At 40.7% G+C, this 27237-nt stretch overlaps 1 protein-coding gene across 1 annotated transcript; it reads left to right on the top strand.

Annotated features, from left to right (window-relative positions):
* Positions 1-26522, top strand: yeats2 (YEATS domain containing 2). The gene is made up of 30 exons (XM_042428952.1): positions 1-178; positions 593-698; positions 819-916; positions 1086-1178; positions 1272-1502; positions 1623-1741; positions 4569-4730; positions 6161-6272; positions 6755-6799; positions 6884-7049; positions 8279-8521; positions 9444-9611; positions 10657-10748; positions 11509-11694; positions 11830-12058; positions 13796-13954; positions 15732-15856; positions 16756-16902; positions 17219-17407; positions 18813-19185; positions 19318-19452; positions 19952-20089; positions 20808-20958; positions 21217-21293; positions 21426-21505; positions 22307-22511; positions 23125-23360; positions 23443-23517; positions 23784-23857; positions 24878-26522. Exons 2-30 carry the CDS (start codon positions 599-601, stop codon positions 24984-24986), a joined length of 4317 nt encoding a protein of 1438 aa, XP_042284886.1. The 5' UTR covers positions 1-178; positions 593-598; the 3' UTR covers positions 24987-26522.
* The last annotated feature ends 715 nt before the right edge of the window (positions 26523-27237 follow it).

Genomic DNA, 27237 nt, shown 5'->3' with positions numbered 1-27237 from the left:
TTTGCTGAAATACAAGTCTAACTATCCACTGTTTAGCTTACTTGTCCACCTCGAGATTTAGCAATTTACTAAACACGAGTGTGTAAAATGAAAATAGCATAATGCAACGGACATGCTGTCACTGAATTAAAACACACGCATCACAAAGAAACGTTGCTCCACAGCACAGGGCTCTCCAGTAAGTCTGCATTTCAAAATAGACTTGAGTCGGTGTTTGGAAATGTGTGCTAACGTTAGCTAACTTAGCAAAAGCAGGGTAGCGGTTGCTAACGTTACAGAGCTGCTGCCGGCTGCATGAACGACAAGCGGCTGTGAGACATAATAGTTTGGCGTAACATTTAATATGTGTCGTTAAGTTAGCTTCACTGAAGGCTTTCATTTTCGCAAACATTGGTCCAGCAGTATGAAACAGTGCTAGGGTGGTAGACAGTCTGCTAACCTGTATTAGCATAACTAGCCGTGGGTATTAGCTACTCAGCTAGCCGGCTAATTCAATGCTAAGTAGCATCCCAATTGGGCAATACGTGCATTGGTATTGGTTACCTAGCCTGTTTTCATTTACACTTTCCTGCTATATTTTTTTTCCTAACAGGTAAACATGTCAGGAATTAAAAGGAAAATAGAAGGCAGTGATCCCGACTATGAGGACATTTCGCTGGTCCAAAATAGTAAGAGAAACAAAGCGGCTGAACATAATGGTAAGTTCATGGTCTGCACCCTGACACAGTCCACCTGCTTTGCATGTTGTGACAGCTAACAAGTAACTGCGCTCAGCTGGTCTTTAATATGTGTTTGTTCTGTGTTCCTACTTTTAACAGCCCGAGATGCAGCCGTGCAGAAGATCGAAACCATCATTAGAGAGCAGTTTTCTTTGGAGATGAAGAACAAAGAGCATGAGATAGATGTGATAAGTCAGGTATGTGGTTAATACTTGTGTCTTATCAAGTTTTTATCATATTATAATTCACTTGTGTTGTATCACATGGAGTACACATAACCTATAATCAAACTTAAAGAGTAAACATTAAAGCAGTTACCAAAGGAGGGCATTTTGGTTTATTGTTTTTTTTTATGTTGTTTTGTAGCGACTCAATGAAGCCCGCAGGATGATGGACAAGTTAAGGGCATGCATAGTGGCCAATTACTATGCCAACGCTGGGTTGTCAAAGCTCCCAGAGGTAATTTCCATATATTCACATTCAAGACAGCTCAAAGTCAGTGGTTTGGTTCGGTATGTTAGCAGCAACCGCTTTTGTTGTGTGTCCTAGCAGGCCTCCAAGAGTGACCCTGCAGTGCTGAACCATCCAGCTATCCGGCGATTTTTGGAGTCCCCATCCCGCTCCTCTTCCCCTCTCAACCAGGGCTCTGATACTCCATCTCTGGCCCACTCGGAATCCGAGTCCCTCTCACAGCATGGGGAAGGAGCTGAGAGGGATGGAGAGGGCGCATGGAGGGAGGACAGCAGCGGGCAGGAACGCAGACCTGGACGCAACACGGGGAAGGTGAGTTAACTGACAGAGATGACAGGGTTGTTGATTATTTGATGAGTGGGAAGTGGGTATCAGCCTTATTTTTTTTTTGTCTTTTGTGAAGCTTTTTATGTTCTTCATTATTTGTTGTAGGATACATTTGGTGTGCCATCGATCTTGGGAGCAGAGCAGAGAGTGACCTACCACACCACAGGAGAAGAGGCATCCAGACTCTATGCAAAGAAGACAATTGTAGTTGGGAATGTGTCCAAGTATGTGACTTCTCAGACTTATATTTTACTTACTCACCCAGTCATTGGATTAACTCAGTATTTTGTAGAGCAGTTATTTCCAGTTTAGAGGTCAGGAGCCGCTCAGGAAGTCATGAGAATGTTTATGAGATAGATAGATAGAAAATTCATCATGTGTCATACAGCAATCGTCAGACAAACAAACAGACAACTGTGATACCAACAAAAAACGACAACAGCACCACCAAAAAAAAACAAACAATAGAGCTCCTCCACCCAATTACAGATCTATACTCAACATATCACCAAAGTGCTCTACATATTATAAGTTACGGCATCCTCACGCACAGAGGTCAAGTTATTTTTGTTTCACAGTTTGTTCAGCAATGCAATATTGGTAGGCACGAATGATCTGTGAGCCCGGTTGGTTCGGAGGGATGGCAGCCTATGTTGTCTGCCTGATAATAACAGCTTCTATACGCTAAATAGGGGATGTGATACATTTCTAAAAATTGCCTGCCCTTTCCTCACCACTTGGGACTTGCAAGTCATCATCAAGCAGTTTTGCAATTGTCCAGCAATCTTACCGGACATATTGCTTTTTTTATGCGGTTTGTTTTCATTATTCACTGACAATGAAAAATACCAGGCAATGGATCAAAAAGTTAAAATACTCTCCACAAAGGAGCGATAGAGGTCCAATATATCTCTATCAACTCTAAACTGTCTCAGTTTACGCATGAAATATAGATGCTGCAAACCCTTCATATAGATAACATCTGTGATAGAATTCCATGACAGTTTTGCATCTAATTATTGTTTCTAAATATTTGTTGTCATCTACCACTTCAATACCTTTCCCATCAACAGTCATTTGTTGGTGGGTGTTGTTATCATTCCTAAAATCAAAAATGATTTCTTCAGTTTTTTTGGTGTTCAAATGAAGAAAACTGGACCTGCACCAACCAACAAACTAATCTACCCACACCTGGTAGCTGGTTTCTTCATCATCTCGAATCAAACCCACGATTGCAGTGTCATCAGCAAATTTTATAGTAACATGGTCAGATGTGTTACCTCTACATTCATTTGTACATTTCTACATTCAGTGTAGAGAGTAAATAAAACTGGGGAAATAGTGCTCCCTTGTGGAGCCCCAGTGTTATTAATAATAGGAGAAGCCATTCACTCTGACACGCTGTGATCGGTCAGTCAGAAAGGATTCTAACCATCTGCTGATGTTACCATTTACTCATTAACTGCAGTAATCTCTCCATTATAATATGGGGTCTGATGGTATTAAATACCGATGGAAAAACCTACAAAAAGAACACGAGCATATCATTTTTGGCCGATCAAGATGACAATAAATATTATGCAGCATATACAAAAGAGCATCCTCTGTATTTCTCCCATTCCTGTATGCAAATTGTAAGGGGTTATGTTCATGTTGCACTTCCCTAATGACATTTAGGTTAAAAACAATCCTCTTGAGGCTCTTCATTACAGTTGATGTGAAAGCATCTGGGTGATAATCATGTAAAACCGACTGTTCTGAACTATGAAGTTTTCCATGCCCTTGAGATATGTATGGTGCGTCATCACATTAGTCTATATTTGTCTTGCGTTAAACACTGATATCACTTGAAGTACATAGTAGCGCAGTGTTTTTCGTCTTAGCTTTTCAGAAAGGAGTTGAGCAATTTGACACTATGTGAAACCTATGAATGTGTTATAAGCCATAAAATGACTTAATCTTTGGGCAGGTATAGTTGTCCTAGAGTTGTTGTTGTAAATGGAGATTTTGCTGCTTACTTCTGTGTCTGTGTTTTCACAGACAAATTAATTTTTATCATCGCAGCCAAATTGTATGAAAGTTCAAAACTCTTTTGAAATATAAGTATGGCACATAAATTACTCAAACTCAAAATGGTGGTTGAATTAATTGCCTGAAGTCAATCAGACTTCAAGGAGAAAAGTTGTGTATAAATGAATTTGTTGACATGTGAAAAGGTTATATGCAAAACTATGTGAACTGTGAACTAGATGGGTTGTTGTTGTTGTTTTGAGTCAAAGCTTCTCCAGAACAGGTATGTCCCTCCCTCAGAAGTTTTGCACCTGTGTGTTTTTAAAGCCGAGCCTTTCAGTTGACTTTGTCATGTTTTTGCATGACTCTGCAATGAAGAGCTCAGCCATAATTCGGGTATGCGACAAGCCCAGTCTTGATACAGGTTGAAAATTACTTTTTACCTAATTTATTTCCTTCTTGGCCCGAGTTGATTGGGATAACTGACAGTTTCTTTGAAACCACTTGGTTCAGTGAACTACAAAGAATATGTTAATTCCAGGAAAGCTTGATTGACAAGGTCCATATATCTCATGTGCACCACATATCTCTGAGAGGTAAATGGGAGAGTCATTTCTCATGTGCTGCAGTGCATCGTTATACATAAAAAAAAAACAGGTTTAAACTTGACACAATCACAGTTAATACAAGATAAAGGGGTTAAGACAAGTTTAAATTCACCGTGACTGCCAAAAGGCAGGTCTGTTGTAAAGAGGTTGAAATGTTTGCATTGAATGTTAATGCATGTTTTTTTCTATAATAATCTCTGTTTTTCTATCATTTTTTCTCTTTTTTCCTCTTCAAAGAGGTTTTAATGAAATACAAAGAAAACCTGTTCTTTAGTGTTTTGCCTTCCCACCTTCCTATCACACATGCCCTAGTTTTATAGAGTTGAACTCTTATTTTTTTAACTTATCTTAAACCACCAAGTCCTAATATATTATTCCTTACATTTTCTCAAACTAACTCTGGCTGTTTTTGCTCTTGGTCTCTCACCCATAGGTACATTCCCCCAGATAAGCGGGAAGAAAATGACCAGTCAACTCATAAATGGATGGTGTACGTCAGAGGCTCCAGGAGGGAACCCAGCATCAACCACTTTGTGAAGAAAATCTGGTTCTTCTTGCATCCCAGCTACAAACCCAATGACCTAGTGGAAGTCAGGTTTGTGCCAGTTTGGTTTTCTGCACATTTGAGACAGACAAGTTGTCAGTAAGCATTCATCCATTAGGTGCCTGTTTTTTGATATAGGTATGGCTCTTCTGTTGTTTTAAAAAATAGCACGTGGGTGCTGTTACCTCAGGCAACAATAGAAGTTAGAGAGGCAGGGACAAACTTGTTTCAGTAAGATTTGTCGTCATGCTGTTATGCCCATAGACACAATGTTTACTTTTAACCTTATATTGTTATTTCATTTATTTCCATGCATCACTTGCCAAACTGAAGGTAGTAAGGAAGTAGAGGAACAATTTTGCATAATAACACCATGATGTGTTATTGTGTTCAATTTCAGGAAAACATTCAGATCAACTTTGTCCTGCAAAACCTTTCTGCTGTTATTCATATTGTGCAACATACTGTTTCTCAGAAGTAAACAGATTATGAAAACCCTTTACTAAACACTGCCCCCTTGTGGGTATTTAATGATCCTCCAGTCTGGTCCCCATTAATCATACCTGGAAAGTGAAAAACAATATTTGTCACTCCGAGTGTTACTTACTCCAGCTGAATCTAGCCGGTAGTTAGTATTTATAGAAACTAAGAAGAGAGATGTTCATTATGCAGACTTTACACACACATTATTAGGTGGGGTCTGTGAGCTCATTTAGCACATAATGAGTCAGACTAGGAGTCAACATCAACATGGCACACCTAAATCATACACACTGTGTAGTCGCTTGAAAAAACATGCGTCTTTAAGGGCTTGCCTGAGCCCTGAGGTGCGTAGGTTGGTGTCGCACAGGTAATTTAGGAATCATATAGAAGGAGAAGAAGAAGATGTCTCATTTTATCCTCTAAAAGTGGCAAAGGATTTAAGTTTGCCCATGGCTTTTGAATAAATGATCTTTTTCATCAGTCAGCAATCCTTATCCTGAGCCGTAGCCTCCTGGCTGTTTCAGCTGACAAGGCGATTACGTTGCCGTAGCAGCACCACATAAGCTCCCCCTGACTGACTCAAGTCTTCATTCCCAGTGAACCCACACAGACCCACTACTCTCTGCTGACTCTCAACACATCCAGAATGTAGATGTAGGAATGGATGAAAGTAAGAAAAAAGAAAATGTGCCACTCATATAGTACACTTGAATAGACACATAATTTGCATGCACATACACATGCTCTTGTACATGTTGGCAGTCAGATCAGTGTCTATTATGAGGGGATGAAAACCTCAAGCTTCAAAGGGGGAGAAGATGAGAGAGGAACCTTCAAGTCATTGATTTTAAGGGATTATTAACTCAGTCTGAGTCAAAAACCAGGGTGGGAGCTTAGTATTTTTCTACAAAGTCATTGTGATGCATCCTCTATACATTTCTCTCCTCCAGATTTGTATTTTAATGAAGTTACATAAGGCTTTTTGTGCCTGTTTTCAGTGAACCTCCCTTTCATTTAACACGTCGTGGTTGGGGTGAATTTCCTGTGAGGATCCAGATCCACTTCAAAGATCCTCGCAACAAACGTATTGACATCATCCACCAGCTAAAGGTCAGACCACATCACAGACCACATCATCCCTCAGCTTGTTTCCCTCTTTAGAATGACACAGTATTTTTCCACACGCAGGTTTCAATGAGTTCTTGTGGACGTCCTGATGTATTTATGATGTATTTTGTGTTTGCGGTTACTTTTGTGATACTATTAGTTATTTATTTACCCTTCAATTTGCTTGTACAATATGTGCACACAAGGACTTTGACCTGCTTAATTAGTGCGGACACATTACAGTAAAGTTAAACAACACAGAATTCAGAAAAGACAGACTGTGATCAGATCATATATGAATATGTTGTATAACAAAAATAAAACACAAGACAAGAAACTACAAGTGTATATTAAAAGCCCGAATAGTTAGCTTTTATAGTTTATTGGACTTAACAAATATTAATGGTGATTTTAACAGCTTTATTCAGTTCACTACCCCTAGTTAAGTTAAAGTCTTTATTTTGACCTCTTTTCTTTTCCTACAGCTGGACAGAACATACACTGGGCTTCAGACACTGGGGGCAGAAACTGTAAGTTATGCTCTTACCCACTCTTTTTCCCGCAGTGACAACTTCTCAGTGCTTTAGTTTGACGATGAGCTATATTTGTTCTAGGTGGTGGATGTGGAGCTCCATAGGAACTCGCTAGGGGATGATTACATCCCTCAGCCGTCTTCCTCCAAGGTGACTCACAGAGCAGCCAGCCCCATGTCGGCCTCCCTTGCCCAGACTTATGGACGCTCCAGTTCTCCCATCTCACATGATTCCGGTTTAGAGAAAGGTACACACACAGAAACATTTGTATTTACATTGTAGACAAAACACCTGCCTGTTGGTGTGTATAATGGACTGGTGAGGAGAACTTCAGATTTTTGTGGAACTTTCCATAGCCAGTAAGCCATCCTGCTTCCTCAGTTACAATATACAGTGTTAATAATTAGTGAATGATAAGCAGGGTTCTCATTTACAAAAACAGTTAATTTAAAGGGGTTTTGGTTGGCAAGTTCATATTCATGAAGATAACCCCCAAATTACTGAGTGTTGATTCAGAAACAACAAAAAATAACTCCTAAGATAGGTTTCTAGTAGAGGTCTTCACAGGTCCAAACTGTTGACTCGATCTGAAACAGACCAGTGAAAAACCTCCTTGTAAATTGATTTTCACAAAAGAGAGTCCAGATTCAAATAGACTCACGGATAATTAGACCCGATCCAAATATGTGGAAGAGCAGAACAGATCCTAATAGAGAGAGAACACCAACACTGGCAGCAGCATGATGTGCTATCAGTTAACAAGCAGCCACAGTTGAAAAAGAGCAGAAGTTTGATACAAATGTCAAGTCTGATTCCAAAAATAAATTGTTTATATGCGTCAAAGACAAATTTATAGAAATAATTGAAAATTTAGAACTGAGCAACAGATAGACTGAAGATAGCTATTTTAACACATTTAATATGAATCAAATTCCAAATAATAATGGTCATTTAATATTAATATTTTTTTACACAGGCTTTTGATTTCTCTAAAATATTTTCCCCCACAGTGAGTATGAAGTACCACATGATCAGAACTGATACAAAGTACGCTCAGATTCATTTATATCCACTCGGGTATTAGACACACAGACCAGAGACCTGTGGCAGTTAAACGAGATTCTACCCAACCCAATGAGACGGAGTATAATTTGGACCAGGTCTCACTCAGATCCCGTATCAGGTCTTGGTTCCTCAGAACAGAGTGGTCCTATGAGGACCTCTAGGTTCTAAGAGTTCTGAGCACAATATGTCAATTTGATCCCAACAACTGTTGCTATTGTTCTTCTCCCAAAACTAAATTAGGCCAGTTTTAACTTGTTTTGCAGTCTTTCTTGAGTAAAAAACCTTGTGCTGAAAGTTAGAATTGGATACATTGTATTCTTACATCTGTAACTCTGACTAAATGTGAATCTGAACTCCAGGTGAGGTTGAAATTGATTATTGGTGATTAATACTCTGACCATCTCCTTCCAGGTTACATCAAAGCAGAGATGGGGAGATCTGCAGGGGGTCATAGCTCAGGCCTCACCGCTGGTGAACGCACCCCAACCAGACCTAAAGCTAGTGACAGGATCACTCTGGGTTCCCATGGCAACTCCGCCTTCCAGCCTATCACAGCGAGCTGTAAGATCATTCCCCAAGGACAGCCACCAAGCCCCGCTGAGTCTCCTGGGAAATCGTTCCAACCAATCACCATGAGCTGTAAAATAGTTTCAGGTAATTGTCTCCACCCAGTGGCCATGTCACAGCGCTTTTTCTTGTCATCACTTTTTATTCTTTCCTCAGGCACAATAAGATATTTTATGAAATTGGTTTGGATAAGTTGCTGTCCTGAATTGAACTGAATGATAAGTTTGCAAAATAACAGCCTACTTTAAAACAAATGTTTGAAAAATGTTTTATTTCATATTTTAATGCAGGTGCAATACCTCCACCACTAAGAACACTTAACTGTCTTGATATTAAACTTTCTCATAGTTCGAATACTCGTTCTGTTGTTCTGTCTCTTGTGTTTTGCACACTTTGTTCCCTCGCGTTGATGCTCATTCTTCACTTAGTTTAGTTATTTGGAGTGCATTCATTTTCAGGAACATGCTGTGCTGTTCAGGAGGGATGAAATGAACAGAATTGAAAGGCATACATTTGTTTTATGGATGGTTTAATTTGGGCCAAATCACCACAAATTCAATCTCCATTAAATTCAGTGAATGTCTACTCGCAGCAATGATGTGATTGATATCACTGGTCAGCTGGTGGCACAAAGGTTACCAAGAGTGAAAAGAATGGAGATCATTTACATGCACACATACACATAACATTTTTCATATATTCAGATTTCAAAGCAAATACATGATCCCCAAGAAAAGTAGGCGATTTAGTTTTATTGTTTCATAAAAGCTTACAAAAGTTGAATCTGTGATTTATTTTTTTAATAATAATTTTTTATGGTTTGTTGTGGTGTTTTAAAGAGTTAATATTAGATTTGCCTAGGCCCTTAAATTTGACAAAATCTTGACAAACCCCAAAGCATTTTCGTACTTGAAGCTTTTTCCTTGTTAATTTGTTATTAACACCCTTGAAGAGAATTATTCATCTAACAGCTGAGCCCATGTACTTTTTTTTTTTTTTTACCCCACAGGATCACCCATCTCCACCCCGAGCCACTCACCGCTGCCTCGCACACCCACCACCTCCACCCCTGTCCACAGCAAGCAGAGCTCTTCCTCAGTGCTCAACAACCCTTATATCATTGTTGACAAGCCAGGCCAGGTGATTGGCATGGCTTCCTCATCTGCCGCCTCCACAGGTACATATCTCCTACTTACTGTCAAAGTGGCGCTTGAAATCGGAAGTGGACCTGCAGCAAAATCGAGAAACAGCGTCTGAGCCGCCCACATAGAATATAAAAATGGCTGTGAAGAATGTACTCTATAGCGGAACAGATGATGAACAATATCCCCTAGACTCCCCCTTTCTCTCTCTCTCTATTTTTGTACTTTTTTTCTTGTTTGTCCTCCTTTTACCCCCTTGTACTTTCTTATCTAGCTCTTTGTACTCCCTCCCTTCTGTCTGTTTTTTTTCCTGAGTCTTTCTATCCCTTTGTCTCTCTTTAGTCCCTGTTTTACACTCATAAAGTATGACGTGTGGTGAGCCAGCAGGATGGTTGCTGGTTGAGAGGTTACCATGGCGACTGAGCTGCTGTGTTTCATGGCCAGATTAGGAGAATGGTGAAAATCGGATGAGACCCCAGACTCAGATCAAATTTTGTGTGTTTGTATTAACCTACAAACAAGGTGTGCAGTTTTCTGCTAAGATGATATTTAGCTGTCGGATAGAGAAAGTTTGTACTCCTATGTGTCAGCATCACCCCAACAAGGAGCAACGGCGTCATCTCACATCACCAAGGCTGTTGCGTTTACTTCCTCACATCAGCAGTGTCAATTCACATTCCACTTAGGTGCTCTTTCCCCTAGATTGCTCACTCTTTCTCGCCCACTCAGTCACTCCCACACTTCCTCCACAAACTCACAGCTCAACCAGATCTGGCAGCAAGGCTGGAGTGTTATCAAGTGATGTTTTGTCAAGCTGGATGAGGTTGATGTGGGTGTTGTGGCTGATTTGCCAATTTCGGGTTAAAACAAATATTGATGCAGTAGATAAGGAACAAAACTGTAGCACTGCTTGGCTCTGTGAGTAAATGCAGGGCAGCTTCAACACCTAGGTGGAGTAACTCGCACCACAATGGCCTTGATGTTTTTGAAAAAGATAGCAGGAACTGCAGTGAGCCATCACCACCGCAGTCCTCTCTTCCATGACTTATTGTGTGTGTTTATGTGCATATTACTCCACAGGAAGCCCCTCAGCCAAACAGTCTGCTGCTCAAGGCACTCGCTCTCCAGCCCCCAAAGTTCACACCGGCACCTTCCTCTCATCAGGGGTGAAGGTGAGTTGGTAGAGTCTTGATGGTGTCATCGTTAACATGAATTCACATGAGCTAAAACATCTCTTTGTACTGATCTGTCCCCCCGCAATGTGACGATAGTTTGTCCCTGTAATATCCGTGTCTTTAACGAAGCAGTGTGGTATTAATAGTAGGCCAGGGTGCTATCTTCAGCAGATGTGAGTGCCTTGGCAAGCTGTTTAAATGGGACATCACTCTGAAGATGGGAGGGGGGTGGGGGGGGCTTTGTGAGAATTGCATGGTTCTGTTTCACTCTTGAACACAAAGTGTCAATACACTGCTGTAATCCTCCCACTCCCACATACTCATCATCCCATCACCATCCACGAAGAATGAAATACAGCTTCTCTTAAAATTTCTGTTTCATCACAGTGACACTCGTCACTGGCCTATATTCTACAGTTTTCTCTGTTGCAGCCTGCTGGTATCTGCTGTAGTACTAAAGGCCAGGGCAGAGGGGACAGATGGGGAATATAAAAACATTTCCATGATAAATAAATGATGATGCTGACTTCAAAAATCTGTTTTAAGCAACAAATCTCTTCACACTCCCCTGCTGTCTGCAGCCTGTTGGAAAATAATAAGGGGATCTTATTTTACAGTCAAAATATATCATATTAATCAGAGAGTAGCATTTACACTAAATACAACAGCTCTAATATCTACAACCTGTTGAGATTTCAAGGCACTGTGGCCTTCCTGTTACTGTTCTTCACTCCATGCGCACTCATTTCTTTTGCAGGTTATTATCAAGCAGGAGCCGGGGGAAGTTTCGACACAGCAGCAGCAGATGGTTTCCACAGTAACCACCCAGCAGCAACCTGCCGCTACAGCAGCGCACCAGTTTGTCGCAGTGAAGGGAGGTCACATGATCTCCATGTCGGCCCAGAAACAGGCAGGAGGGGCCACAGGGGCCACAACTAGCAAGGTCAGTCTCTACTGCATATACCCACACACACTTACACAGAAGCACAACAGTCTTTTACATGTCAATAGTGATATTAATGTGTTATCTAAAGTTAATGTCATTCAAAAACTATATTGGAACTCTTCCCATTTCTAGATGTTGGGCATCCCTGTCAGCTCAACACTTCAGTCTGCAGTCAAACAGGTGGCTATCAGCAGTGGACAGATTCTGGTCGCCAAGGGCAACCCCTCCGTCTCCAAGGTGATGGGTGGCAAGCAGGTTTTGGCTCAGGGAGTTGCAAAAGCTATCGTCAGCGGAGCCAGTAGCATCTCTGGTCAGCAGGCTGCTGCCAAGGCAGCTGGTGGTTCAAGTGGCAAGAGTGGAGGTCAGAGTTCACTCACACACACACACACATACACACACACACACACACACACACACACACACACACACACACACACACACACATTTTGATATTTAATTTATTATTTGAAAAAATCATTGGGTCTCATCCAAGAACATTTTCACATTCTCATCCTGAATGTCTTGTTTTTCTGTGAGATTTGCTCATACCAGTGTTCCAAGTAAGATTCACCAAACTCTCTTAACTGCACAAACTTGTTGTTAATCATTCATTTCAGTCTGATGAATCAGATCTGATTCAAAGTTTCATTCACAAAAATGTTGCCCAAGAGCCAGAAAAAAGTACTTTGCTGAGCTTTACGCCTTGTTGTTAGAAATCAACAGACAAAAACATTATTTGTTTAGCAGTGTCGTTATATTAGGGGACCCAAAACAAAATTGAAACTATTGATACAACTTTCAATGAGGTGTCAGGCTGTCCTGTACAGAAATGACAGAAATAAAGAGTGAATGGTTTGACAAGCTAGATAAAAGAAATATGATAAAAAATGTCTTGCTAAAGCAAATTGGTCCACGACGTAGATGGGAGAAGGTCAGGGGGACATGACAGTCATCGTGTTGATGATGTTTCCCTGTACAACCACCTGTGTATAGACCCTGAAGCAGCTGTTTCTCCTGAACTATAGAAGTTGCCATGCCAAAATATAAGATAAAATCATAGAATATCAGAAAATATGAATATTTATTTAAACAGTTGTTTATTTTAGTTCATACATGTTATTTTAGTTGATTCGGGGAACATATTTAAACCTTAAATTCATTCAGATTAAAGCTGGAGCATGGGACCATTGTCTCCCCCTTCTGGCAGTGACAGTAAAGGGGGGCACTCAGCTGTGACACAGGCATGCAGCACCCTGAATGACAGGCACACAGACAGGATCAGTAAAAATAGATATGTTTTGATGGTCAACCGGCCCAAAAACATATTTTTTGACGACCCACCGGCCCACTGAGATTTGGCCCAATATGCCAGATGGCCAGTACACCACTGGCCACTGTTGCAGCTGTAAAACAGTGGATAAATTGTTTTGAGCGTCACACAACCCCCGTGAAATGACTCATTTTACTATCAGAATTTGATCCATTTGGTCTGATAACATTTGGAAAGTCTAGATGAGCCACACAGTTAATGTCCAGCGCGGGAATGTCATACTCAGCATGAGATTTAAAAACTCCATTTACTGTGAAATACAGAAAGATTTATCTGGCATAGGCTTAATCAGCATTGTGTGAACTTGTTTGGCAAGGGCTTGAATGTAACGGATGTTCATTTATATGTAAAAGTTTCGTTCTGCAGGTTTAAGGCATTGTAATTCATTATAAAAGTCAAAAAAGTATTTCTCCCTTGTGGAAGAAAGTAGACTATCTGTTCATGACTCTAATGACAGCTCTAGATCATGAATAGACCGTGAATGTCGTTTGTACCAAAGAGAAAATTCTCTTGAGAAAACTCGTGAATGCCACAAATTCTGTTAAATTACTCGTACCTGCAATTACAGAGCAAATCTCTTTAAGTGGTTCTTGCATGAGGCCCAAGGGCACAGGACGTGTAGAATACGAAAGGTTTTACTACTACGTATTTGAAAAAAGTCATATTCAGGTGTAAGGCAAGAAAATGTACCAATCTTTTATATCAAGAATTATTTCCAACATTAGTACAATTTATATAATTATTTTTTCTTTCTGTGTATTTTCTTAGTGATGGCTACTCTTCAGCTGCCTGCAAACAATCTGGCTAATCTGGCCAACTTGCCTCCGGGCACCAAGCTCTACCTGACCACCAACAGTAAGAACCCCTCAGGGAAGGGCAAGCTGCTTCTCATCCCACAGGGAGCTATCCTCAGAGCCTCCAGTGCTGGTAAGTTGTGTACCATTTACTTCTTTTGAAACACTGGCTGAAAAAGTGAGACCCAATAGGGATTTAGCGCCCCCCCCCCCACCCCATTCTGCTTCTCAACCTCTTACTTGACACTCTCTTGCCAAGTTCTTGGAAGCCGTGCCATCTTTTAACATGACATTCTGTGACATTTTACATCTAGGTCGCTTAGCAGATGACTGTCAGGTCAAATTTTGCAGTAAAGACAATTTCCATCATTAGGAATTGTTTTCCTCTGCAACAGCAAAACATATAAACTGTGCCAGCATGTTGTGCAGGTTAAGTTGAGCTAACTTTTAGGGGCTCACTTCCTCAAATGCTGCAGACACACAGGTAGAAACTCACTAGCTTAGCAGCATTAAGGCTACAAACAGCCCTGCAACAATAACAGCTACTCAGTCAGTTCAAGTAGGACATCTGTTGTTAATACAGAAATATCAAGCCCTCGAATATAATACAACTCGCGTAAAAATGTTGTTCTCAGGAAAAAAATATTGTATTCAATTGAAGTCTATATGATCTTTTGATGTTTAAGTGAGTGTGGAAAGCCTGAGAACAGTTTAGTGCCTTGCTACTCATAATTTCTTAGCAGTCATGTAAAAATATGAAAATCATATATATCGCTAGGTGTTATAAATGAATTCTCCTTGTGTATCTCTTATGTGGAAGTTTGAGATTAGTAGCTTTGGGAACTGTTTTGGTTCAAAGTAAAACTAATACATGATTGTGTTGGTGACTCAGTATCTGGGGTTAGTGTCCCAGCTGAAAGCCTTTCGCCCTGACATTTTCCTCCACGTCTTAAGTTGAAGTCAGTTGTATTAAAAGTGTTATTGCTCTTTGCTAACATTTGGAAAAAGTAACTTTATGAAACCTACTTTTAAAGTGACAACTTGAAGGCATACTGCTGGCGGTTAAACATCCTGACTACTACATTATCTTCTGCACAATGATTCAGTCACTGTCATCTATTTTTTCTGCAGTATACTTACGGTGCACTGCGAGTGAGAATCCCTCACACTGCACATTTCCTGTCCAATTGTATTGCGCTTAAAGGGACAATTCACCTCAAAATCAAAAATACATATTTTTCCATTTATCTGTAGTGCTATTAACCCATCTAGATTGTTTTGGTGTGAGTTGCTGAGTTTTGGAGATATCGGCCATAGAGATGTCTGCCTTCTCTTGAATACAATGGAACTGGATGGCACTCGGCTTGTGGTGCTCAAAGCACCAAAAAATACATTTGAAAAACTCAACAGCAATGTCTCTTTTTTCTTTTTTTTATTTTCCTTCTACGTCTTGATTTCTGGAAAGAGACATCGCTGTTGACTTTTTCAAAAGTATTTTTTGGTGCTTTGAGCACCACAAGCAGAGTGCTGTACAGTGCCATCCAGTTCCATTGTATTAGAGAGAAGGCAGACATCTCTGTGGCCAAAACTCAGCAACACACACCAAAACAATCTAGATGGATAAATAGCACTTCAGATAAGAGAAAAATATGTAATTTTGATTTGGGGTGAACTGTCCCTTTAAAGAGACTTAGTATACCACTGTGTTATATTATCTAAAATACAAATTTCATCACAGTAAACCAGCATTACTCTGCTTCAAAAAACCATTTGTCTAAGTAGAATATGCTTGTGTTTAATTGAAATTACTCAAATGAATGAATAAGGGATTATCTGTAATTTGGGATAGAGAATAACAGGATTGTTTATCAGATTTGAGACTGATGTGTATGTGGCTGTCTGTAATTTAGGTCAGCAGTCTCAGAGCAGCTCGTCGGCTGGCGCTGGGGGATCTCAGACCTCCTCCTCTTCCTCTTCAAGCAGTCTGCCTTCCAACCTCTCCTACACATCCTATATTCTTAAACAGACCCCGCAGGTGGGTTGAAACACATTTAGATTATAATACAAATCTCACAGACATACTTTTGATGTAAAATGTTCTTCTCTTATGTCTTTTGTGTTGTTGTGGATTCTCATTTTTGTTTGTTAGAGCATCAGTATTTGGTTGCCATTGCGAGTTTTGAGCAGTGTTTGAAGTCTTTTCATCAAAGTCTGTGGGAAACTTGGATGCTTTGCACATCTTCGATCCAATACTCATCGCCACAATTAATGTAAAACCAGCTTTTCGATTTTATGCCCTTATAGCCTTACAGGACTTGTATGAACGGTTACAAATAGGATTTCTTTCCTTGGTGGATTTTTGTATACTAGTACACAGCTAGAGCCTGGCGTGTCCGTAATTAGACACATTCATTACAGCAGCATTGATCCTGCAGCCAGCTTTAGAACAGTGATATCTGTGCAGTTAGCCAGCAGCATAAAATAAAGCAGTCTTAAGAGGTTTCCTTCTAAATTTAATGTTACTATCTGGGCCTTGTTTCCTAATAATGATCAGTCTTTAACGGTTAAAGTTGTTTCCAAGTGTGATTTCTACAAACTTGTTCAAACTTAAACTTGTTCTCCGTCGCCCTAAAAGCTTGATTTAAAGAAGACTGATACAGTATTCTGCAAACAGTATTTTAAGTAAAAGTGGAAACACTTGACACAGTAAAATCATCACACCGTGTACACTATAAAATGTAGTGCACAGCATTAAACAGATTTTATGATTACCTTAGAAGAGAAATCAGGCTCAGAACTGCACCCTGCTTTCAGTTAATGCTGCGTAGGTTTATCTAGCTGGATTTAGACTATGATAACTCTATTCATTTTATCACTGTAATGTTTTGTGGGATCCTCACCTAACCTCCAACCCTTCTTGTCCATTTTCCCCAGGGCACCTTTCTGGTTGGCCAGCCAGCGCAGGGCTCAGGGAAGCAGGGGGGTTCTAGTTCAACAGGTCATGCAGCATCATCTCCAGCAACTGTTACCCAGCAGGCCATCCGGGTGACAGCTGGACAGAAGGCGGCTATCCTGGCTCAGGTCAGTATAGGGAACAAGACTCAGGGCAGAACTTTACTTTAACCTCTACAATGGCTGATACTCGTGGAAGCCGCTGTTGTTAGCACCCTGTACTGTTTGACTAGCCCAGGTTTGAGAGAGTTAAGAGCTGCAAGCACTGCTTGATATTAACTGGCAGGTCTTTGGAGTGTAGATCACAACAGGTTGTCAAAGTCTGGGTATAAAAAATAAATTAGAATTTGGTATTGATTCACTGTGCTTTGATTTTTCTTACAGTTTTAGTTTGTTCATGTGAACTTTTATAAATAGATGGTTGCTCTTTTTCTATGATTGACAGGTGGTGGGAGGCTCCCAGGGTGCACAGGTGAAGTTGTCTGATGGCTCTGTTAAGACGGTAACAGCGGCGGCAGCAGGACACTTGTCCAAGCCGGGGACGACCACATTGAGGATGACAGGAGGAGTCATCACCGCCGCTAGTTCCACCCCCAGCTCTGCCAGTGCTGCGACAGCAGCCAGCCAGCAGCAGGCCAGTTTCACAGTCCTCATATTTTTCTCCTTTATTCTGCCTGACAGCTGCCAAGTCAATCAACAATTACATAGAAATTGATTTAAAATATTTCTTTTATGCTTGCAAACTGGTTTTGTGTTCTAGTATCCCAAGTTTCCAACTATTTGAATTTCTACCCAATTCAATGAATGTTATGTTTAAAAACATCAGATTTGCCAATTAAATTAATACTAAATTGGTTTTAATACTTGGTGATTTAAGTATCGTTTTTATTGTTAAGTGAAGTACATACAGTTCAAAAGGCCTTGAAGTAACTGGCTGTAAAATGCCTTTCAATTAGGAATAATCACAGTTGAAGAATTTTCATTGATTTTACACTTTTATACAAGTCGTGTAAATGTTCCTGTGATGCAGCATTTGATGCTGCAGTATGAACACATTGAAAGTAGGACTGATGAGTGTAGTGTGAGTGCAGTAACAAGGTCAGTGGTGTATTTGTCAGAGAGAGCAGAGTTTAGATGGTGTGTGATGAGCCCCAAGCAGTCCATCAGCAGTGGTCTGGGTTGGGGTGATTACAGCTTCAGAGTCAGTGGCCAGGGCTAATTAACTTGAGAAATGAAAACACACAAAAAGACTTCCTAGAGGTTCCAACACACAAAAACAAATATGTATACAGCATCTAACAAACTGAGAAAAACACTCAGTGATCGGGAGAACACAAAAGAGCAACACATCGCTGTTTTCTCTTTCTGGATTGTTAATTGAATTATGAGGGCTTTCTGTGAAGAGAAATGGACTCTTTGTCTTTGAAAATTCCATAAAACCACTGACCTGATTGGCACAGCTCACTCTGGGAGTTGCACGACACTGGAAAACAAACGTGAGCAGAGCGAGGAGTGAGCAGAGTCTAGTCACAGAGAATTTCATTTAGCAGCGCTCCCGCTCCCTCTCTCCCTTCTAAACATCAGGGTGAATTTGTAAATGGCGTTGTCACATAAATAATTGACATGTCATAAACACTTTCATGTCTTGTCACGTAAGTCCATATGTGAGGAAGAGGATGTGAGATGTGCAGCCCATAAAATATTTTTCGAAGCTGTGGCTTTATAAAGTGTTTAAAAGGAAAATAAGTGGTAAAGAAATGTAGTTGTCAACCACTGTTTTTGAATTAATTTGCACGTTCAGAAATCTTTCATTGGATCATTGGTGATGGTACATGGAAAAGTTGTATACACACTATAGCAGTTTGTTATCAGAGTAGCATCTCATATCAGGACTCCATGTTGATGGACCCACACAGTGTTATCCAAATATTACACCCAGCTGTAAAATTTTAGGCACATCTAATTACTATACATATATACATACTATGTGCTTCTTTTTATTTCCTATTTAACAGCAGGGTTTTATGTGTTTCATGCAGGCTGCTGATGGCGGGAAGTCTGCCTCTCAGCACCACTCTCTCCTGGTGGCAGCCAACCAAGCAGCAGTAATCAGTGCAGCAAAGAGCGCCAGCGCTGCTGCCGGCGGCAGCCTGTCTAAGACTGCTATGGCCACCTTGGTCAAGGGTGCTGGTAACTCGGCCACTATGACAAAAAGTGCTGCTGGTTCAGCTGGTGCTGTAGTAACAGTTGCCAAAGGCATCACCAACATGCCCGTCCTCAGCATGTCCAAGGGTGCAGGGGTGGGGACTGTGGTGGGTGTGCCCAAAAGCAGTGGTACATCATTGGTCAATGCAGCGTCACTGGTCAGCGGGATGGCAGCAGGAGGAGGGAAGACAGGTGCAACTCTCTCAGGTAGGCAGAGAGAAAGCCACTGCATGTGTCAGTTGGTTTGAAATTATGTGCAAGTCATATTATTTGAACAAATATAGTATATGTCCAGTCAGAACCGCTTTTCATCTGGAATGTTTTGATTTTTTTTTCCAGGTATGCTGAAGATCCACTCTGGAGGTTCCAGCTCTCAGCAGACGGTCTTGACCATCCCTGCCAACCAGCTCAAGCAGTTGGGGGTTGGCACTGGTTCTGGAGGGCTGCAGACCATACTCATGCCTGTTGGGAAAGGTAAGTTATCTTTTGTGACAAAAAAGACAACATGTGCATTGCAGATAGAAAACGTTGGGTGCTCAACCTCAAAATGTGAATCATTTCTCAAAGTGGATAAAAGCAGCAGTAAAGATAGTTGAATAAAACATGAAGCTGCATTGAGATTGATTTTTTGACTTTGGACTTTGTTGGTTTGTTATATTTTTATAACAAGTTTCTGAAGAACAAATGTTAAAACAAAACATCTTGTTCTCTCAAATGACTCTAACAGTGTTAGCGTATAGTAGCTTAACTATACACTTTATTTAGTTTGTCCTTCTAATCTGAGTTTATTTTGACAATACATATGACTACTGAGGCACTTAAACACACTGTAGATTCTCTTTTCTCCATTGTAAGGCCCATCTTCTTCTTTCTCATTTTTCATCTAACTATTAAGCCCATTTACCTAATGGGCCATTGATCCATCCTGTGTGTGTGTGTGTGTGTGTGTGTGTGTGTTTTCTTCTGTGTAAAGTGGTGTCTAAAGGCCCAGTCTCCAGTACTCCTTCCTCCTCCTCCTCCTCCTCCACCGCTCCTGGAGCAGCTGGAGCTGGAGCCTCTCCAAGTCCTGCCAGCCAGGCCTCCCCCTCCCTTGCCCTGCCTCTGGCACAAGGTGAGAGGGATCCATCCCCACCCCACCCAGTCTCCCATCTTCTCTCATTCCTTCACAACTTTTATTCACAACCTCAGTTTTCTTTCATTCCGTCAGTCAGGATTGGGTATTAAAAAAAATAACGATGAAAAAGTAAATTTTGTCAGTCGGTGCCAACATATGATACCTATGATTTGCAACTGATAGTATTCAGCACCTTATTTCACTGACTCCTTTTTATACAGTACCAGTCAAAGGTTTGAGCACACATTCCCATTCAGTTGAATGAGAAAATGTGTCCAAACCTTTACCTGGTACTTTATATTTAACAATATATGTTAAACTTCTCAAATGCATCTGTGCTTAACACACAGAACAATAGAATAGTTTTGCAAACATAATGTTAATTATAGATAAAGTTAAATACAGTAGAAAATTAGAATATAATGTAAATAAAGTATTATATGATGTAAATATAAGTAATTAAGCCAGAATCTGACTGGACATTTGGTACCAACAGAGCTTAACAGTTCTTGAAACAGATAGTACTTAAGTACTGAGGTTTACTATGCAGCCCCGGACATGGTACATCCCTAGAGTCATAGGGACCCCAGTCATAATACAATTCTCCTCCTCAGACTAATAATCTAGGTTTAATGAAATGAATCTTTGTCTCACACTTGATTTTCTGCTGTCTCTCTCTTTCTCTCTCTCTCTCTCTGTCTCTCTGCCGCCTCAGTGAAGACAGAGCCAGGTGCTGGCACAGCTGTCACAGCTGGTCCATCACCCCCGGTGACTGCTCCTGTCCCCACGTCTGTCCACGTTTCTACTGCGGCTACCATAGTCAAGCAGGAGCAAGGGGCGGATAATTCTGCACACGACCTCATCAAGTAAGGACAAGTTGTAATGCTCCTTTGACTTACATTAATCGATTCCCAGATAGAAAAACAACATTGTCTGTTAGGAGGAAAGGTGCAAGTGTAGAGACAGATTGTTCTCTGCATCTGCACTGACACAGAGTTTTTACCACCTAATTGCTAACATCTCCATTTTTAACTCGCTGAACTAACTTCTCCCTGATAATTAGTGGAGATTCATTTATTAAAGCCATCACATAAGCACCTGAATATGAATTGCTTTCTCCTCAGCACTGAGCACATAGAGACCATGATGCAGCTGCTGACAGCTGTTGTGAAGAAGTACCCTCTGATTGTGCCAGATAAGAGTAAGTGTGTTTTCCTTTGACCTCCAGTTGGCATGCTTAAAAATCAACTCTATGTATAAAAACAAACTGAAAGCGAATGGATTGTGTTTTGTCAAGCTGTTTAATTTTCCGTCTGCTTGTTTGTTTGTTTAGCTGAAGACTCCCATCCATTCTGCGCCTCTTCGACAGAACAGTATTATTCCTGGAATATCGGAAAGCGCAGGGCATCAGAGGTGACTTTTTGTTGTGTGTGTGTGTGAAATACAGCCCAAGCTACTGACAGGACAGTGGAAATCTACATTAGTTGTGAAAATTATTTTTATTATTTTGTTGGGTAATACAGATCTTTAATGGTTCAAATATCTTTACAATTTCTCTCCATATCATACAAATATTGTGATGCACTTGCTAACTTGTGTCTGTGCTGTGCTTACAAAAAGAACAAGCAGGGTCCTGTATTTTTAAGTGTCATATTGAACACATTTAAGTTCTGTTTCCTGAGATGAAGATTTAATTTAACCCCATTCATATCTCAGAGTGACCTGCTAACAAGCTCTTACGCTCCCGGTTCCAGGGTGAAAGCCTCTGTAATGTCAGTGATAATTTGCATTGTTTGCAGTTTTGTTGTCTGTGTGATCTGTCTTGGTGCTCAGTGCTGGACCCCTGACTCAGCAAGCTTTCTGCTTGCCTCATGTCGTCTGGTCTATCTGGTCAGATGTGTATCTCTTCCTGGTTGTCTCCTCTCATTTCTTCCTAATGGGTTCATCAATAGCTCATACAGACCAACCCATGTCTGTCTGTTCTCTTTCGCTACTACTATAAAAGGCTCTCAGACGAGCCCAGGTGTGGATATTTATATATATGGGTCACTAATTTACTTAGGTGACAGGGCTCAAAGCACATCATTATACAATATGAGGAGAAGGGAAGGTTGTCTGCCTGATAGCTTAAACTGCACTGTCGAGAGTTTGTTTGTGCCTAAATATATGTTCATCAAAGCTTTGCAGTCACAAAACATTATGTGTCTGTTTTAGCTTCAGCGAGCGGTGGCGGTAAAGCGGGTCGTCCAGGACGTGTTGGACCACTCGCCTCGCCTGCAGGCCCTTACTCCCCCAAAAACCAGAGAGGTGGTGCAGTGGTGCCGACAGAGGGGCTACACGCCACCTGACCCCGAACCCCAACGCAAGAATGACGACGAGTCCATCGAGGACATCCTCACACAGATCGACAACGAGCCCGGTCAGTTTCTGTGTGTTTTGGTACATTGCTTCTACATGGGGCATCGTTTACTTTAGCTTGTTTTTGCGATTTCACAGTCGACTCTTTTCTGTTTTCAGCAGCTCAGAATGAATCAATATTTTGCCTTCAGTGTTCCAGGGTGTGCAGAGTGTGGGTGTAGTGCTTCTGCAGTTACCATTTGGTCCAGTAATGTGTTTGCCGTCCACTGGTGTGTGAGGGCAGCTAGCGCACAGCCTCTGTGTTTTTGTTCAGCCATGTTGTTTTATTCACAGGGAGTTCTCATTAATTCTGTCTTTTGTCTGTAAAGGGTGAGAGACGAAGCTGCTTAGCTGAATGAGTCACACATTTGCCTGAGCCAGACAATACAATAATTTGTGTTGTTTGTATTCCTCTCGTCTCCCTCCCTCTCACACAAATATCTTGATTTATAATTGTCTGGTTGTTGGAACTGGTAAAATGAGCCAATATTGTGCAAAAGTAATCTCCTTTAAACACACAGCCACAAATCAAGCAGCTGCTTCAGTCTGAGGGAAATATTGATGCAGTTGCTGTTTCTGCTGCTGCTGCTGCTGCTGTGTGTGAAATGATGTGTTAAATGTGAATTTTTCCACAGAGTGCCCGTCGACTCTGAGTAGCTGCGATGAGCTGATGCTGCGGCTGGAGCAGATGCAAGCTCTGCTGAAGACCGAACCAGAGGAGGCAGACGACGAAATAGTGGACATCGTCACTGTGACTCCACCTTGTCAGAAACTAAAGGTCAAAGAGGAGGAGCAGGAAGCAGACGTGGAGCCCAAGTTCTTCCTGGGTCCCTGTGTGTCCGCCCAGTTTGTCAGTGAAACAGCTCAGCAGGTCAGGAAACTCTCCAGGATGAACTTCAATGTTGTAATTACTAGTATAGTGTGTATAATGATGACTTCTTTGTGTCTTTCAGATCGGGGTAACCTTCCAGCCGGTCGAGGTGGAGAAGAATCTGTTCGCTCCAGTGGTCGAAGCCATGATTCTGAAGGTCGGTCTCTATACAGGCCAAAAAGTAAAAAAGTTGTCTGTTTGCAGTAGCTCATCATTACCTCAACATACCCTTGACTAGAATGATGAATATCCAGTATGCATGAGATGAACACCCTCACAGTATTGCATGTTTCACCTTGTATGTGAGAGAGTGGGTTTCTCTGTGACTAATAGTGTGTGTGTGTGTGTGTGTGTGTGTGTGTGTGTGTGTGTGTGTGTGTGTGTGTGTGTGTGTGTGTGTGTGTGTGTGTGCGCGCACTGCAGGCTACAGAGCAGTTTGCCAGTGACATCCTGAGAGAAGCTCTGGCTGGGGCCTACGCCAAATCCCCTCAGAACAGGTCAGCCTCTGTTTTTTGTTTTTTTTCTCTCCAACATGCAACCTGCTTAGTGCTCCATTTGTACATTCCTGCGTCACATCTAGAGCTTTTCCAAACTACCACTTTGTTACTCAAATTATTCCAAACAACAAAAAAGATCAATAAACTACTTACTGAATATGTATTGTAGAATAATTCTTTCATTTCATTTCATTGTTTCCCATGTTTTACACCATATGGGTTAGACTATGTCAAATCAGACAGTTTTAATATTTGTGTTTAAACTGTTTTTAAAAAAATGTTTAGCATTTTTATTAATTTTAACATGTTCGTATGATTCGTTATATTTTTCTTATTGTGAACAAATGCAATGAAAACACTAAAACCAACAATGAATTGACAGGTATTGTTAATATATCCAAAGCCTGATATTCTCCAAAAATATTAAAAACAACATTCCTTCATTACCACAAACACAGATGCTGTAGATTATTTTGAGTCAACCCCACATACAATGTGTCATAAATACTCACTAGACCACCAAATGTGTATGAATCCACAGCTGAAAATAGTTCCCAAGAAATGCAGTATTTCCTGTTGTTTGAGTGATAAGCCCCAACATGATTACTTCCCAAACATATGATATGTACGTCATGTTTATGCATTCAGCTATGATTGTTTTTATTGTAAACAGTAAAAAGTAGCACTGGTTAATGCTAAATTAATAACATTTTCCAGTTGCTGCAGAGTGTGTTTTGTTCTTTACAAATACATCTGGAATACTGGAAACATCTTTATGACAATCTTACGTCTTATTAGAAATCAGTAAATTACTGTTCTAGCCTGCAAAGTATTTTGTGCCATTTACACAGCAGGGTGCTGAACAGGCATAGTTGAATATTCAACACATTAGTGAAATGATGAACATTCATGAATATTCAGAATACAAGCACTGATGTCCCAAGCTGTCTGAAACATTTTTCTAGTGTGTTGAGCCATCCTCAAATTCCTCATGCTGTTACATGCTGTTGGGGTTTGCAGGGCTCCGAGAGAGATCACAGCCATGAACATCCACCAGGCGGTGTGTAGCGTCCCCACCTGTGACTTCCTCACCAACACACACATGGGTTACCTAGCGAAGGACAACTGAGGCAGAACAAGACTGACTTTGACTGGTAACTGACACATACAGGACTGAGTGCTGAGGACTGTCTGAACTCCTGGCTGTGACAACAGATGATGAGAGAGACTCAACTGGAACTGACATCTCATCTGTGTGAACACAACACTCACACCAGGATTTCATCCTGTTGCCTCAGGTTGTTCAGTTATTACTAATGTACTGTATTCATTAACTTGATCATAGAAGGGCTCAGCTTGCTTCTAATAGCAGCCGCACAGCAGCGGAATAACAAATGTTTCTGATACTCTGGGTATATTGTAACATTTTAGTCCTACTGTGTGGAGAGAAGCGGCACCGTGGGACTCATTTGATTTTGAGAGGCAGTTGTGCTCTCGCTTACCTCATAACAAGATTATTTTAATGATGAAGTGTTTCCTGTCAGACAGCCAGCTAGTCATCGGGGGAAATGAAGCCTGAGTGACTTACAGGGCTAAATAATAACAAAAGACAGCTGTCCCACTGCACCAGTCTTCATCCTGCTGTCTCGTCCCCTGAACTGGGAACAAGATTCAGTTCACCAGCAGAGGTGAATCCACTGATTTACAGGAATTTGGAAACACTAATGAACATAGTATGTGTTATTAGAATCCCCCAGCATTCACATTGATAGTAATGTCTAGAGGGTAGTTTTGGCAACGCAAACACAAATTCCTCCAAAAGTGTCATTGCCATGGCAACCAATATTCCGTCATTATGAACATCCTTTGATGTATTTCAGTTAACCTGGCAGACAAAAACAGCTGGACAAACATGCAAGTAGCCGCCGTTATCTAAGGCTCTCTATGCTCTAAGGCATAAAAGGTAACTGATGCGTGTTTCTTATTTTTAAGTCGCAAACCTGATTCACGAGTCTTTCAGATCACAGATCATCAAATCTATTGAGGGAACCTAGTATTGAGTAAACTGAAATCATAATTTTTCATCAAGAATTCAAGACACCGGTCTCAATATTTATATTCTCTCCTTCATGAACCAGGCTAACCAGTCAAAGTGCTTTTAAGTGATCTGTTTAACAACCATAATGTGTCTGTCATGTAATGTACACAGTGTATATGACCAATATGAAAGATGGTGTTTTCAAATCCTGTTTTATTTTTTTATCCAATATCAATACCTGCGAACAGTAATGCCCTAACAGTAGTGTGTGTGTGTGTGTGTGTGTGTGTGTGTGTGAGAGAGAGAGTGTGAGTGTGTGTGTGTGTGTGTTTGAACTAATTTGTGTGCATACTGGCTGTAGTCATCGCACAAGTTAATGAATTCGGTCATATGCGAATGCTTGTGTGTGTCCTGTCGGCTGATATTGTGTCTGTAATTCCGTTTAATGTGGAGTTTTGCATTATGTTAATGTGTGGAATACTGGATGAGTGGATGTGTTTGGGCTGAGTGGTTGTGACGCCAGTTCAACCAAATTAGTGTAGAAGATACCCAAACATTGTATTTTCATGTTTCAGTGCAAACCAAAAATATAATCAATATTCTTGTAATAAACAAAGAAAAAGTCTGGTTGAAGTAGCAAGCTGTCCCTTTCTCAGCTGTTGTCAGTTTATCGCACAAATACACTCATGTTGAATATGATTGGTTTGTTTTTTGATAAACACAATTAGGAGCAATTGTGGACACTGAGAATCTCTTGACCAACCGGGGATGGTGATGCATACATATTAAGGGTAAAACGGTAAGATTGGCCAATTCCAAAAAAAATATTGTATTTTTTCACTTTACCCTAGTGGTCCCTGCCTATGCAGGTATAGTTTTAATTTTACTCGGCCAGTTTGTAATAGAATGATCCCTATGAAAACTGTTGATAGGGCGGCCTGTGTATTAACTAGAGTAATGGCAACAACGTTTCTGGAAAAATATGTTGCTTCTGAATTTTTAACGATGCTAGTGGCATGGCTCTAATGATGGCTATGTCTCCGGTCAGTCTGCTGCGTTGATTGTGAATAAATTATCTCAGTAATTATTGGATGCATTACCATGAATATTTGTACAAATATTCATGGATGAATGCTACTGACTTTAGCAGTCCTCAAACTTTTCCTCTAGTGCCACCATGAGTTTGGCATTTTTAGTTTTTAGTGAAATATTATTAGTATTATAGTATTATTAGTATTGGATGGATTGGCATTAAATACAGTACAGATAGTTATGCTCCCCTCAGGATGAATTGTATTAAAGGACCAGTGTGTAAGATTTAGTGGCATGTAGCAGGGAGGTT

This window comes from Thunnus maccoyii, chromosome 12 (assembly GCF_910596095.1).
Source record: "Thunnus maccoyii chromosome 12, fThuMac1.1, whole genome shotgun sequence".
In the NCBI taxonomy this organism is placed as follows: Eukaryota; Metazoa; Chordata; class Actinopteri; order Scombriformes; family Scombridae; genus Thunnus; species Thunnus maccoyii.
The sequence above is the reverse complement of the archived record's forward strand: the minus strand, read 5'-3'. Positions and strand labels throughout refer to the sequence as shown.

Coding starts and splice junctions, on each gene's coding strand:
- yeats2 (XM_042428952.1), top strand. CDS start 599: ATGTCAGGAATTAAAAGGAAAATAGAAGGCAGTGATCCCGACTATGAG. Junction 6,273..6,754: donor ACATCATCCACCAGCTAAAG/GTCAGACCACAT, acceptor CTTTTCCTACAG/CTGGACAGAACATACACTGG. Junction 23,518..23,783: donor TCGAAGCCATGATTCTGAAG/GTCGGTCTCTAT, acceptor CGCGCACTGCAG/GCTACAGAGCAGTTTGCCAG.